This window comes from Muscardinus avellanarius (genome assembly GCF_963383645.1).
Source record: "Muscardinus avellanarius genome assembly, chromosome: 5".
Taxonomy (NCBI): Eukaryota; Metazoa; Chordata; class Mammalia; order Rodentia; family Gliridae; genus Muscardinus; species Muscardinus avellanarius.
Genome location: NC_137790.1, coordinates 61,522,740 through 61,537,288, shown reverse-complemented (window position 1 = coordinate 61,537,288; position 14,549 = coordinate 61,522,740). Strand labels below are relative to the sequence as shown.

Genomic DNA, 14,549 nt, shown 5'->3' with positions numbered 1-14,549 from the left:
AGGAAGAAGGTACCTATCTCACAGCGCCGTGGAGCAGATGAAATGAGTGAATCCAGCCACCTAGCACATCGTTAGGGTTTAATAAATGTTAGTATTGTTGTTGTTTCTATTATCTAATGATGTAAGAGAAAAACTCCATTGGGAATAAAATCTTTATGTATTGGTTAGACCTGTGAGTATGACCAGATAAAAAACTTAGGTCTGAGGGAAGCAATGTGATAAATATCCCTCACAAAAGTTTTAGTGAGGAAAAGTGGTATAGACCTATTTTAACAAATAATAAGGGTACTCACTGAGCCTCTGTGGAGTTAAAGACACTGGTAATTTTACTGGAGTGGTGTGCCGAACCACCTGGTACTTCCGTTACTCAGACTGAACCTGGAGTCATCCTTGAATTTTACTTTCTTTCATTCCTGGAATCCTATCCATTAGGAATCTCTGTTGGCTCTACCTTTCGATAGATTCAAAATATAACCACTTGCCTCTCAGTTTCCTCCTTGTTTTCCCTACTCCTGCCCACTTCCCTTACCCCTCACGGCCCCAGCCCAGGAATCAGAGGGATCCCATGAAAATATACATCAGGCCAGGTATGGTGGTGCACGCTGGTAATCCCAGTACTTGGGAGACCGAGACAGGAGGATTGCTAGTTCACAGCCGCCTCAACTATTTAGCGAGGCCTTTCGCAACTTAGTGAGATCCCATTTCAAAACAAAGAATAAAAAATAGGGCTGGGGGCATAGCTCAGTGGTAGAATGCCCAAACCCCAGTACCACAAAAACAAAACCAAACCAAAAAGGCTACAGCAGGCTACACGCTTGCACACTGTGCTCAGACTCCCTACAAGCCCACTGACTTGCTCTGACCTCTTCCTGCTGCCCTGCCTTCACCTGCTCACAGTCCCACCAACCCTGGATTTCCTGAATCTTTCCCTCTCTGAACTAAGATGCCAGGGATGCTTCTGCCTTAGGCCTCTGTGCTGGCTGCTTTCCTTGTTCCCAGATATGCACGTGGTTTACTCCCTTAAATGTTGCATGTGGTGGTGCAGGCTTGTAATCTCAGCATTTGGGAGGCTGGAGGACAGTGGTTCGTAGACAGCCTCAGCTACTTCGTGAGGCCCTTTGCAACTCAGACTCAGTGAGACCGTGTTTCAAAAATAAAAGGTCTATGGCCGGGCGTGGTGGCGCACGCTTGTAATCCCAGCATTCGGGAGGCTGAGACCGGAGGATCGCGGTTCGCGGACAGCCTCAGCTACCTAGTGAGGCCCTCTGCAACTCAGTGAGACCCGGTTTCAAAATAAAGAATAAAAAACAGGGCAGAGGGTGTAGCTCGGAGGTTGAATGCCCCTGGGTTCCATCCCCAGACCTTCAAAAAAAAAAAAAAAATTAAAGGTCTAAAATAATAGGGCTGGGAGGGGTGTAGCTTGGAAGTACAATTCCCCTGTGTATGGCTGCCCTGTTCAACTTGTGTAAAATGGCAACCAATAGCTGGGTGTGGTGGCGCACACTTGTAATCCCAGTACTTGAGAGGCTAAGACAGGAGGATCGCACAGGTTCAAAGCCAGCCTCAGCAGCTTAGTGAGGCTCTCAGCAACTTAGTGAGACTCTGTTTCCAAATAAAATATAAAATAGGTCTGGAGGAGTAGTACTGAGGCAGAAGGCCCCTGGGTTCCATCCCAGTACCACAAAAAAAAAAAAAAAATGTTAACCAACTCTCTCATCCACAGAGCCCTGGTTCCACTTAGACCACACTGGATCTTTCCTTGTCTACAGCTCTTGTTGCTTTCTAGTAATGTATATGGTGCATTTATTATCTCTATTCTATAATCTCTCTCTGTTCATTTGAATGAAAGGTCTATTAGGGCAAGAATCTTTGTTTTATTTACTGATTCACCCAAAATCAGTAGGATGGTGCTTGGTACATACTTGGTATTCAATAAATATTTTCAAATAAATAATCTTTATGTAATTTTTTTATTTCATTGTGGTACTGGTGGTTTAATCCAGGTGCATTCTACCTCTGTTACACCTCTAGGCCTTTCTATTTTGTTTCGTTTGTTTTGAAACAGTGTCTTGCAAGGTTGCTAAGAATCTCACTAAATTGCTGAGGTTTGCCTTGAACCTGCAATCCTCTTGTCTTAGCCTCCCGAGTACTGGGATTACAGGTGTGTGCCACCACACCTGGCTCCAACTTATTTTAAATTAAGTGTTATTCCTGAGTTAAAAATCTATCTTCTGTTTTAAAATATTTTGTTTAAAATCTTGGGAAAGCAAGGAAATTTGAATAACAGATACTTGTTTTTGTTGTTGTTTGTTTGTTTTGATGGTACTGGGGTTCCTGAAAACCCTTCTACCTCCGGGTTACACTCCCAGACCTATTTTTATATTTTTATTTGGAAATAGGGTCTCTTAAGCCAGTGCGAACCTGAGTGATCCTCCTGTCTCCGCCTCCCAAGTGTGGGAATTACAAGCATGCTCCACCACGCCTGGCTTGTTTTTTTTTTTTTTTTTTAAGAGCATTTAAATTGGAAACTGCTGTTTCCCAAAGGTCTTCTCTGCTATTAGCATCCTTCATCCATCCTTTGGGATCTGAGTGGAGTATATGTGTGCACTATATTCCTATCCATGAGCATGCCCCTCCTGGACCTAGGTTTAGAGATTCCTTTTCATTTAAGCAGCAATGGTAAATGTTCTCTTAGCATCCCCCCATCCTTATCAGGTTCTTCCTTCCTTAATTCTCTCTCTATGAACCAAATTTACAATGAGGGCCTCTTAAAATATTAACACTCCTCTGATGAGTGATTTCACATGCCTTTGTCAGCGAATACTGTTCCTAGTCAGTCAGTTCCGTGGCAAGGATTATCTGAGGGGACACAGAGGGGCATTTGTAACAGATCTTAGAATGATGATGGCCAATGGCCCAGAACTGGTCCATTTCACAACTTTGCTTTGGACTGGTTCTGGCCAGACCCATCAGTCAATTTAGATGTCAAACAAATTATCCTACAAGCTCCAAATATTTGGCAGGTGTCGATCTCAGTGTGTCAGGGTCCAGGGCCATTGAAGCAATCCTGGAGCTCAGAAACCAGTCTGCATATGTTTAATATTTAGAACAACCCACACCTTCTAGCCTTTGAACCTGGGGCTGAGCAGATAGAGTTCTGTTCCCGCCCTCAGAAGCTCATCCCTCCTTCCCTCCTACCTGGTACTTCTTCTCCCACAGGGACTGCAGGGTCATGCTTTCTACACTGCAGGCTGGACACAACTTGTTTCCAAAGGCCTCCTGGATGCGGAGAACCAGGCATTTGTGATGGGACTCATCCATGGCGTAGAAGTGGTTGAAATCAAGGAAGATAATCTCTTGGGGGTGCTGTGAAAGGAACGAGTCAATCTCCATCAACCCATCCCAGACCTTGATGCCAAAAAGTCCGTGGATGAAGTAGATCTCCTGGTCGGTATCCCCAGGCTTGGAAGACACACGCAGGTCAAAGTAGCGGATCCCAGCTTCCAGCTGTTCACGGAAGGTCAGGTTCTGAGTCACGGACCATTTCTTCATTAGCTTCTTCACCAAGGAGATCCTGGCCAGGCGTTTGATAGCTGGGGTTTGGTCAGGCCCCACTGGGGACTTTTCGTCTACCCAGTAGCTGAATGAATCATGGGAGCCTGGACAAAGCAATAAAATAGGAAGAAAATGGGTGAGACAGGAGCTAGGAACACAGAGCCAATTGATAAGAAAACAAAAATAACAGAAATGGAGAACCAAATATACAAAAGTATCGTGAAAGAACGCTTGCAAAAATTTCCAAGCCTGCTGGGAAAGCAATAAACACAAATACAACTTATGTTGTCTTATTAGCAACTTGTTAAGCCCAGCATAATATGATAATTCTCACATACTGCTACTGGAAGGTAAATTAGTAAATACTCTTTGGAAAGCTACTTAGAAATATGCTTGGAAACAGTAGCTTTCATACATTCATACCATTTAATCTGGTAATTTCATTTCAAGAGAGCTGTTGTGAAGAAATAGACTCACATGTTTGGAAAACAAAGATGGTTTTGCTAAAGAATATCAGAAGAGAGACAAAGTGGAGGTTGCTTAGGCACCACTCAATGAAGAAAGCTTAACAGGGACTTGTGCACTTTATACATGCTGTCACTGAAACAAAGGGCACGAACACACTGCGTCTATCTCAATTACACAGGCACAGGCAGTTCATTCTAGGAAATGCAGAGTTAAAAAAAAAAAACTTACCTTTTTGTTTTGTTTTGTTTTGGTAGTGGGGACTGATACCTGGGGGGCTTCTGCCTCTGAGCCTATTTTTTCTTTATTTTGAAAAAGGGTTTTGCTAAATTGCTGAGGGTCTTGCTAAATTGTTGAGGATGACCTGCGATCATCCTGTCTCAGCCTCCCAAGTACTGGAATTATAGGCCTGTGTCACCATGCTCAGTTCTTTTTGTGCCTTTAAAATACATATTAAAAAAACTTAAATAGTAAGTATATGTAATATTTTACTATTTTAACAATTGAGTCAGTAGGAATGATTTTTTGACAGATCAGATAGACATTTTGATGGTCTCAACACAGGTTAGTGATATTGTCCTCTTTTTAAATTCATATCTTGATGGACTTATATTGCTATTAAAATGTCCAACTGCAAGTTTGTTCCTCTACCTTAAAGAAGAAGGTAGGTACCAGGCATGGTGGTGCACATCATTAATTCTAGTGGGAGGCTGAGATAGGAGGACTGCATGTTTGCAGCTGCTTCAGGAACTTAGCCAGGCCCTCCTATTTGGAGACCCTGTTTAAAAATAAAATAAAATAAAATAAAATAAAATAATAAAATAAAATAGGGCTGGGGTGTAGCTTGGAGGTAGACTTCTCCTGGATTCAATCCTTAGTACCCTCCCACACATAAGTAAGTAAATAAATAAATAATTAAATAAAAAGAAGATGTATCCTCCTAGGCACTACGATTATCTTGTTAGGCACATCTTAAACTATAATGAGAAAACATTTCAATAGTAACCACTTTTAGGTGAATATCTTTAATAAGTACTTTCCAGTTCTTCATTGCTGTCCATTCAGTGTCAGCCACTGTTGCTTTATTATCCACTAGCTCATGTGGCAGGCTAGTTGGGTTAGTTCTGTGACTGCACTGAGGCTGGGGACAACATAGAGGTGGCTGCACTTTGCCTACAAAATCTAGGAGGAAGATGCCCTTGTTCTGACACTATTAACATTGTTCTTAACCACTACCACAATATATATATATATATATATATTTTTTTTTCTCCCCCCACCCCCTGCGGTACTGGGATGGAACCCAGGGATATTTTACCTCTGAGCTACACTTCCAGCCCTATCTTTTTATTCTTTATTTTGAAACAGGGTCTCACTGAGTTGCAAGGGCCTCACTACGTAGCTGAGACTGTCCACGACCACTATCCTCCCATCTCAGACTTACCCCCCTTATTAAGCCAAAATTTTTGTATTCATATTAATTCATTGTCACCAGCTCCCCATTTTACTGAATGGCAGACTAGAAACTTCATACATGAGATAGGATTTTACATAACTCTGTTTTGCATTTTATTATCTCCATGCTCTTGAAGGTAAATCATTTTGTGCAGGCTTTACTCTTTTTATCATTTCAGAAATAAAGAGAAGAAAATAGGCGACAAAGGATGTCCTATTTTTATATAGCATCTAGAACATGGAAGAGATTCAGTAAGTATTAAGAAAAAGCATATTTATTAATCCTTAGGCAAATTGAATTTTGCAACTGAGAAAATTACCAGCATATTTCAAGTAAAAAAAAAATGCCATTACTAATAGAAATGTGGAGCGAGTCCCTCTGGATTTTTCACATTGGTTATCACTGTTAATGAGACTCCCTGGGTCCTGCCTAATGCTCTGCTTCCTTCAGCTATATAGAAACAGGAGATTTTTTATACCTCCTCATTGAGAGATTTATTATGAATACTTTATGTATAGATGGTGAACAGCCAGTTCTCTCTCCTTTTTAAATTGTATCAGCAGCTTAGCTGTTCGGGATGCAGTGTGCAATATAGCGCAAGGCACATATTGAACTTAATTCATCCTGGGCATCAGGGAATAGCCATTATCCAAGCATGGAGAAGAGTCAAATCCCCACCGGTGATCGCTTGCTGGTGCTGAGCCCAGTTTCAACTCCGGAGGGAGATGTGCTAACAACCTAACGCTTCTCTCTGAGTCTGAGGACTGAGCAGAAATGTGACAGCGATGGGACCCCCGGGGCCACTTCTGAACTCACAGGGACACACAGGGTGCCCAGCCCGCTGCAGGAAGGCAGATGACAGGCGCATCCCTGTGAACACGAGCTTCTCTTTAACTCTTTGCTCCCTTTTCATTTCTCTGGCCCATTTTACCTTTTCAGACATCCTGTGGTCTGTATCCACTTCCCACTGCTTAAAGGACAAGACAGTGGAGAGATTGTTGGCTGAGTGTTTTAATAGTTGTCCTATCTAGGCCAGTAGCAATCAAGAGCTGCCATAATTCAGTAGTCAATATCAATATTTTTGGTTTTCTACTTAATATTTTTCTAGACAGATTTTGCACCATCATGAATGAACAGGTTCAAAATGCCCTTCTCTTCAAAATGGAGGGGAAATATCAGCAAAGTTTGAATGGAAAGATAGGAGAGGAGGAAGGCTGATCTTGATTAATGAGGGTCTACATCTGAACATGTGTAAAATTATGAATATGACATGGTTAACCTGGACAACCATTGGTGGGAGGGGGGAAGGGAAAATGGGGGCGGGGAGGAAGAGGGCACCAAATATAGTTTAAATGTATACTATTTATGTTCAATAAAAAATTGTTACAAGAAAAGAAAAAAAATGCCCTTCTCTCTCACACATACATGTAGGACAATTTACAGGTAGTTCTTATAAAAACTCCTAAGCTGGGCATGATGGCCCAGGAGTTAGGAGGCTGAGATAGGAGGATTGCAGGTTTGTGGGAAGCCTCAGCAATTTAGTGAGGTCCTCTGCAACTTTATGAAAAAAAATTAGAAATGGGAGTATAGCTCAGAGGTAGAATGCCCCTGGGTTCAAATCCTCAGTAAAACACACACACTCACACAGCACACACTTCTGATATTTTACAACCCAATTCACTATCAAAATTTCCTCTCTTCTTTTCATCCCATGGAAGTTATTTTACTTTTTTTTTTTTTTTTTTTTTTTACGGGTTTAGGGATAGAACCCAGGGGTATTTGACCTCCGAGCTACTCCCCCTACCCAATTTTTAGTCTTTATTTTGAAACAGGGTCTCAAAATAAACTCAGGGTCTGAGTTGCGGAGAGCCTAAGTAGCTGAGGCTGTCCGTGAACCGCGATCCTCTGAGTCTCAGCCTCCCAAATGCTGGGAACACAAGCGTGCACCACCATGCCCGGCTTAAGTTATTTTACTCTTTAAAGAGACTTTATAACAAATGCAATTACTCCCTCTGTCCTTGGATATAGTAACTAAATGCATGCAGTACTAAGGAGAGGAAAAACCAAACAAACAACCCTCCCCACCCCCAAAGCCTCTGCTCACTGGTCCTTGCCTAATTCTCTGAAAGAACTGTTGCAGGGGCGTTGCTGGGGACAGCAGTTCTTCCCTGAATTCCAGTTTGTTTAATGTAAGGTCAGAAAACACATTAGGACCTCATTCCCTGGGATTTCCTGCCACTGAAAGTATTTTAATTATGACTACCTAGCAATGCCCACACACATTCACTTGTCTGTCTCTGTGTCTCCTGTGTCTCTGTCTAAAATAGATTAAAATGGTTTCTTTTACCTTAAAACAAACAAAAAAACTTTCCTTCATCGGGCTTACCCTCAACACTGCTGTCTTCCTCTCCTTCCTGTAGCTACCATTTTAAATGTGCATTCTTCCCTTTGTTGTGGCCTAATCTCTCCTCACCATCTAAATCCATCTCCTGCCTGCTATGGTGACTCTTGATCCTGACCATCTTCTAATCAACAAATGGTTGATTAGAATGGTTTTATTCTTCTTGGCTTCCTTGAGGGTTTTCCAAGTCAGCTCTTTTCTGGAACCTTCCATTCCTTTGTGCCCAATGAAATGGCTACATATTTCTGGGTGTTCCTAAGTTTCCTTCACCTCTCTCCTTCTGTCTCCTATGTTTGCTCCTCTTCCTCCTTCTCTTCCCACAATACAAAAGTTTTCCAAGGCTCTGTTCTCTATTTTCTTCCTTTTCATACTTCTGAGATTCCACACTCTTTCTAGTTAAACACAGTGTCATTACGTAGGTGACACTAGAAGTTTCCTTTCTCCCCCGGACTCTTCTAAGTTCTGCCTTCCTGCAAGGGTCCTCCACCCAGTAGCCCACACAGAGAACAAATTATACACTTCCATGGTCCAGCTGCTCACATTGCCTTCATCATCCCCATAGAGCACTTCTCCTGAATTTTAACTGACAGTTCACCCAGTAACTTAGTCATGAGATCTTGATTTTTATTTAATTCTTCCCTTCCCTCTTCCCTGATCATCCAAACTTTACACTTGACCTTTTAACATATATCAAACTTGTCTCTTCTCTTGATCTTCAATGGCTACTCCTCACTACCTGTCAGAATATCTGGACTAAAAGAACCTCAATCCTTTCACTCCAGTCTCTCTCTAACTTGTTCATACCTTCATAGTGAGCTTAAGATATATCTTTGATTATGACACTTTTTCTCCTGCCTCTGAAATTAGGTTCAAAATATAAATGCTGGGAACTAGAACTCTTTCCTCTGGATCCAGTGCCTATCTCAAACCCATCTCACACCAGGTCCTCCATGTTAGATTAATGTTCTTACTCCAGAACCCCCACCCCCATAAGCCAAGTTTTCCGAAAGGCCCTGTGATCTGACCAGTTAAGCTACCATTCCCCCTCTGACTGCACCTGGTCACTTACCTGGGAGATCTGTCCCCTCCTGGTGCCCTTGGCCAATCAGTGAAAGGGACATTCCCCACTCACCCCGAGCCAATTACCTGGCCGCACGACCCCCACCCGTGGGACTCTAGCCAGTTAGTTCAAAGGGGATTTCTCCTAGCCTATTAGCCCCCAATCTGTACCCCAAGCCCCTATATAACCCTGATCCCAGCACGCGCTCCCTCTCTTCCTGGCTTCTTCTTTCTCTCCCCGTCTGTCTGTTTGTCTGTCTGTCTCTCTTTCTTCCTTTCATACCGGCCCCTCCAATAAATCTCTTGGCTACAAGGTGGTCTCTGGTGTGTTCAAACTTTTTCCTTTCACTCCAGGTAGCCTGGCATCCAGGGGGTGCAATATATACAGATTGGCAGGTTTATCTCTGGACTCTGCTCACTCTCTTTTTGCTGGAACTTTTTGTGAAATATTTTCTCACCCCAAATTTATTTATACCTTCCCCCAGAATTTACAATCTGTATTGAATAAGTTGCTTACTCTATGTCTCTTTTCTCATTTATAAAGTGGGCACAACGGTATGTATTGTCATGAAATTGTTGTGAACATGGAAGTGTATGCAAAGTGTTTGGAACAGTGCTAACACACAGTAAGTGCTGAACTATCATTATTATTATTATGAGACATTCTTGATTAGTCGGATGCCACAGGGTGATGGGCTGGTGACATTTGACTAATCAATAAAGACTCCTTATCCTTAATGCCAAGAGTCTGAGAGATTGCCTTTTTTCTATACCTGATTTACTGTTCCTCTCCACCTTACTTGTTGATGCTCAGATGACAGTTTAGCCTTTACTTTGTTGAACATAGACTAAGCATTGTCATCACCTACCTCTAAAATCTTAACATTTGATTTTCTTTCTGACCTACTTTTCCTCTGCCTCATTGCAGTTGGAATTCTGTATTTCCCCCCAATTTGAGAGCCCAGTACTGACGTTACCTCATCCTTTAGCTAAATAGTGGGTCATCCAGTTGCCTTTTTCACCTATATAATTTAATTTTATTTTTTTGCGGGTCTGGGGATGCAACCTCCAAGCTACAGCCCCTGCCCTATTTTTTATTCTTTATTTTGAAACCGAGTCTCACTGAGTTGCAGAGGGCCTCACTAAGTAGCTGAGGCTGTCCGCAAACTGCGATCCTCCGGTCTCAGCCTCCTGAACACTGGGATTACAAGCGTGCGCCACCACGCCCGGCTTGTATAATTTTAAATTATAACTGCCTGAAAGTTGTTAGGATCACTGCTAAAGCATGTTATCTCTCTGTATCTCAAATAATATGTATAGCCCCAAGATGCAAACAAATATATCAACATGGCATTTTCTAACACATTTTTTAACTAACAGCAAACTCCAAGAGTACTTATTTATAGAGTAAACTCAATAAGGTTTTAGGAGACAATTTGTATCAAAAATTAGATAACTGTTTTCAGAATTCTCTCTGTGGGGAACTTGCTATCTTTTCAAGACCATTCCATAAATAGCAAGAAATATGGACATATAAGTCCCTCTTAAATTTCTAAACTCCTAGGACTAAGTTAATCCTTAAAAGAGGTGGTCTCCTCTTCTCCTCCTTCCTCTCCAGTTTCTAGAAACATACTTTCCTTCAATCTTTTTATTTTTGCATTCACTATTCTTGTCTCTTTCTATTTTCTTGAACCATAAGCAGGCATTAACATTCTTTCATTTTCTTTTCTGTATGTATATGAATCTCTGGACTAGATGTAGAAGCACTTTGTAATCTAGCACAGCTATTTTAAGCTTTGATGTACATTATGATCACTTGAGAGAGAGAGAGAGAGAGAGAGAGAGAGAGCGTGCGCAGAGAGCGCTTTTATAAAAAGCCAGACCCATTCAGATGTGCTGAGTAAGAATCTCTTTGGAGTAGTTTAAAAGTCCCTCAGATTGATTATATATCCCACAACTTTGCTAAATTTGTTAATCAGCTCTAAAAGTCTTTTGGTTGAGTTTTTTGGGTCTTCTAAGTATAGGATCATGCCATCTACAAATAGAGATAATTCCAGTTTTTCTTTTCCTATTTGAATTCATTTGATTTCCTTCTCTTGCCGTATTGCTCTGGCTAGAGCCTCGAGTACTGTATTGAAAAGGAGTGGTGATAGTGGGCATCCTTGTCTTTTTTTATTTTAAAGAGAATTATTGTAGTCTTTCCTCATTCAATATGATGTTGGCTTTGGGTCTATTGTATATTATCTTTATAATGTTGAGGTAAGTGTCTTCTATTCTGATTTTTTGCAGTGTTTTTTTTTACATAAATGTTTATGAATCCACTGAAAAAGAAATTCAGAAAACAATTCCATTCACAGGAACCCCCAAAACAATAAAATAACTAGGAATAAATTTAACCAATGAAGTAAAAGGCCTCTAAAATGAAAATTATAAAACACTAAAGAAATAAATTGAAGATCTTAGAAGACGGAAAGATCTCCCATGCTCTTGGATAGACAATTTTCAGCAATAAGAAACATGTAGGATCATTACAATTCCTGACTTCAATTTATATTACAGAGCTATAGTAATAAAAACGGCATGGTTCAAAGACCAGGAAATTAGACAAAAGACATTTAAAATTACTATAAGGTGGTATAGGTGCAACATTCCCATGTATAGGCACAAGTAGAAATTCCTCAATAGATCCCCCCACAAAGCTCAGGAAATTAAAACAAGACTAATAAATGGGATGGCAATAAACTAAAAAGTTTCTGCTCATCAAAGGAAATAAGAGTCTAAAGAGAAAGCCTACAGAATGGAAGATCTTTGATAGCTATTCCTCTGATAGAAAACTAATATCTAGAATATACCAATTAATTAAAAGACTTAATACTAAAAGACTAATAACCGAATTAAAAAATGGGCAATTGAACTAAATAGACACTTAACAAAAGAGGAAATACAAATGACCAATACATACATGAGAAAATGTCTAACACCATTAGCAATCAGTGATATGCAAATCAAAACTACGCCAAGATTCCATCTAACCCCAATTAGAATGGCAATCAAGAGCTCAAACAACAATATAAGCTGGCAAGGATATGGGGAAATAGGAACTCTCATATGCTGTCAGTGGGATTACAGATTAGTGCAGCAGCTATGGAGATCAGTGCTGGAGGAAGGTTTCTCAGAAAATTGGGAATGAATCCACCATATTATTCAGCTATACCACTCCTGAGTATCTTTTCAAAATAATTAAAATCAGAATATTATATTGATACAGGCATATCCATACTTATAGCAGCATAATTCATAATAGACACATTATGGAACCAACCTAGTTGTCCAGCAGCAATGAATGAATTACAAAATTATGGGATATACACACAATGGAATTCTCCTCAGCAACAAAGAAAAACAAAGTTATGTTATTTTTCCGGAAAATGTATGGACCTGGAGAATGTTTTGTTAAGTGAGATTAACCAGTCACAAAGTAAAGGGTCATATGTTTTCTCTCATATACAGGAGCTAGGGAGTAATCAGGAGACCAGAGGGACTTCAGATAATAGAGAAGAAACCCCAGTGTAGCCAGGAAGATGTCTATGGGAGGGGGGAGAGGGAGCATTAATGAAGTGAACACTTCCAGTGACTTCATGCACATATATTAGAATACCAATATCAATCTCAATATCCTGTGTGGGGAAGGGGGAGGGAGGAGGGAGCCAGGGAAAGCCCACCAAGTGCTGTGTGCATGTATGTTACTAACACTATGACTACATTATGCTATGAGACTATAATGTACCAACAAAATTATATTAAAATATAAAAATAAAATAGGCAACAAAACAGACAAACACTTTTCCCAGACAATTCCCTTGCATTCCCAGGCGTGACACCACCACCATTCATACAAGATCATCCCTCCCTAACAAACTCTTTGACTTCTGGGCCCTGCCTTCTCTGGTTTCTCTGTTAGCCCTTTCAGTCTTGAAATACTTTTGTGGTAGACTATGTTCCTCATATCTGGGTAGGTGTTTTCCTCATCATTCCTTTGTTCCAGGAATGGCCCCTTTGAACAAATAAGTAAGCACAGATTGTTAGTGGAGAAAAAAATATTGGGAGACCTTGCTTTCCTTGCTGTATCTTCTAGGAGGTGATTAGATGAGGTTGCTTAATATTAATTAGGGCCTTTGGGATGTGTGCTGGGTTACAAAGTTCAGAATAAAGTCACTGGGTGGCATAATCAGGAGGGAAGAAAGATTTAAGTGGGAGGACAGAGGCTAACAAGATTTTTGTTCAATGTCATAGCTATTTCCTTGAGGACAGCATCGGGGTACAAGACAATCTAAGAGGTCAGGGATGAGAAAATGCGCTGGCCTTGTGAGTTCCAGGGACACCAGTGTGCTCTTTATCTGGAACACCAATTGCTGCTTGGTTCTTTCTCCGCTTTGTTATTCAGGGATTAGAGATCTCAAGTGAACACACGGCAGTTTTTAATTAAAGCACATTCATTACCTATTTCTTGCAAATTAGAGTTGTAGCCATTTTCTAAACTCAATTACAAAGAAGTTAAAGTGAGTTTTTTTGGGAACCTGACTTTTAAATACAAAGAATTCAGACCATCCACTCTGAAATGGTACGTTGCATTGCAGCACAACAGCATTTCAGAAAACATGGTGGCCATACTCAAAGCCACCATGGATTCCACTGTGGAAGGAGAAAGGGATCCAGAGTTAACTAAAGCTGTGAGAAAGAGAGAAACTTCTTTACCACATATCTGCGTGACATGCAAGGAGGTTGATGGTGACCACATGCAAAGAACTCCTAACCTTACATGTTTAAGAAATTCTCTGTCCCTGTTTCCCATTGGCATGACTCTGTGTTGATGAGTCCTCTCAGTTTTTACTTTTAATTAAAAAAAAATGTTATTGGTGCACTGTAGTTGTACATCTTAATGGAGTATAAGATGGTAGAGGCAGACATGTACACATCACCCAATTAGCCCTTCCCATTCTTACCCCATCCCCCCCTCCTTTTTATGTTTGGCTTACAGATAGATATGTTTGTAAATGTACATTAGGGAATTTCCCTCTTCCCCCCTCCCATCCCCCTCAGTTAGGTCGCCTTATTTGCTTATCTATAGTTTCTCCTTTGTCTAGCTTTCCTCCTATGGCCCATTATCTCCCTAGCTTCTGCATATTAGAGAGAGCATTTTGAAGCTCTTTAGGCCCTCCAGTTTGGTTCACTGAACCCACCCTTCTTAGCTGGGTTTCCTCACAATATTTTGGGTATCTGTGCTCCTAGGCAATGACATCACAAAATCTGGTTCTTGGGGGGTAAAATAATCTTACCCTTCTATGTTTAGTGTACCTCCAGTACATAAATCCAGTAAATAAATAGTTATACAGTATATCTGTACTATTAAAATTTCATAGGAGGTATGTGATCAGGGTAGAAATGTCTAAAAAGAATCCTGGGGTAGGAGTGGTAATTAACAGATCTGGGAAACCCTGCCCAAGGCTGAGCCTCCTGGCTTGCATGGGCCACACATCTGACCCTGTGCTTGTGTTTTATTTTACTGGCATATCTCTTAATCCCTCTAACATGGTTTCCCACTGGACCTCTCCA

At 40.9% G+C, this 14,549-nt stretch overlaps 1 protein-coding gene across 1 annotated transcript in view; it reads right to left on the bottom strand.

Moving 5' to 3' along the window:
• Nucleotides 1–14,549, bottom strand: part of PLCXD2 (phosphatidylinositol specific phospholipase C X domain containing 2) — a gene marked incomplete at both ends in the record, with an annotated part of 57,152 nt that overhangs the window by 12,162 nt on the left and 30,441 nt on the right. Inside the window, one exon of the mRNA XM_080696041.1 lies at nucleotides 3,199–3,659. Within this exon, the coding sequence (XP_080552167.1) occupies nucleotides 3,199–3,659 (461 nt within the window). The remainder of the gene's footprint in view (nucleotides 1–3,198; nucleotides 3,660–14,549) is intronic.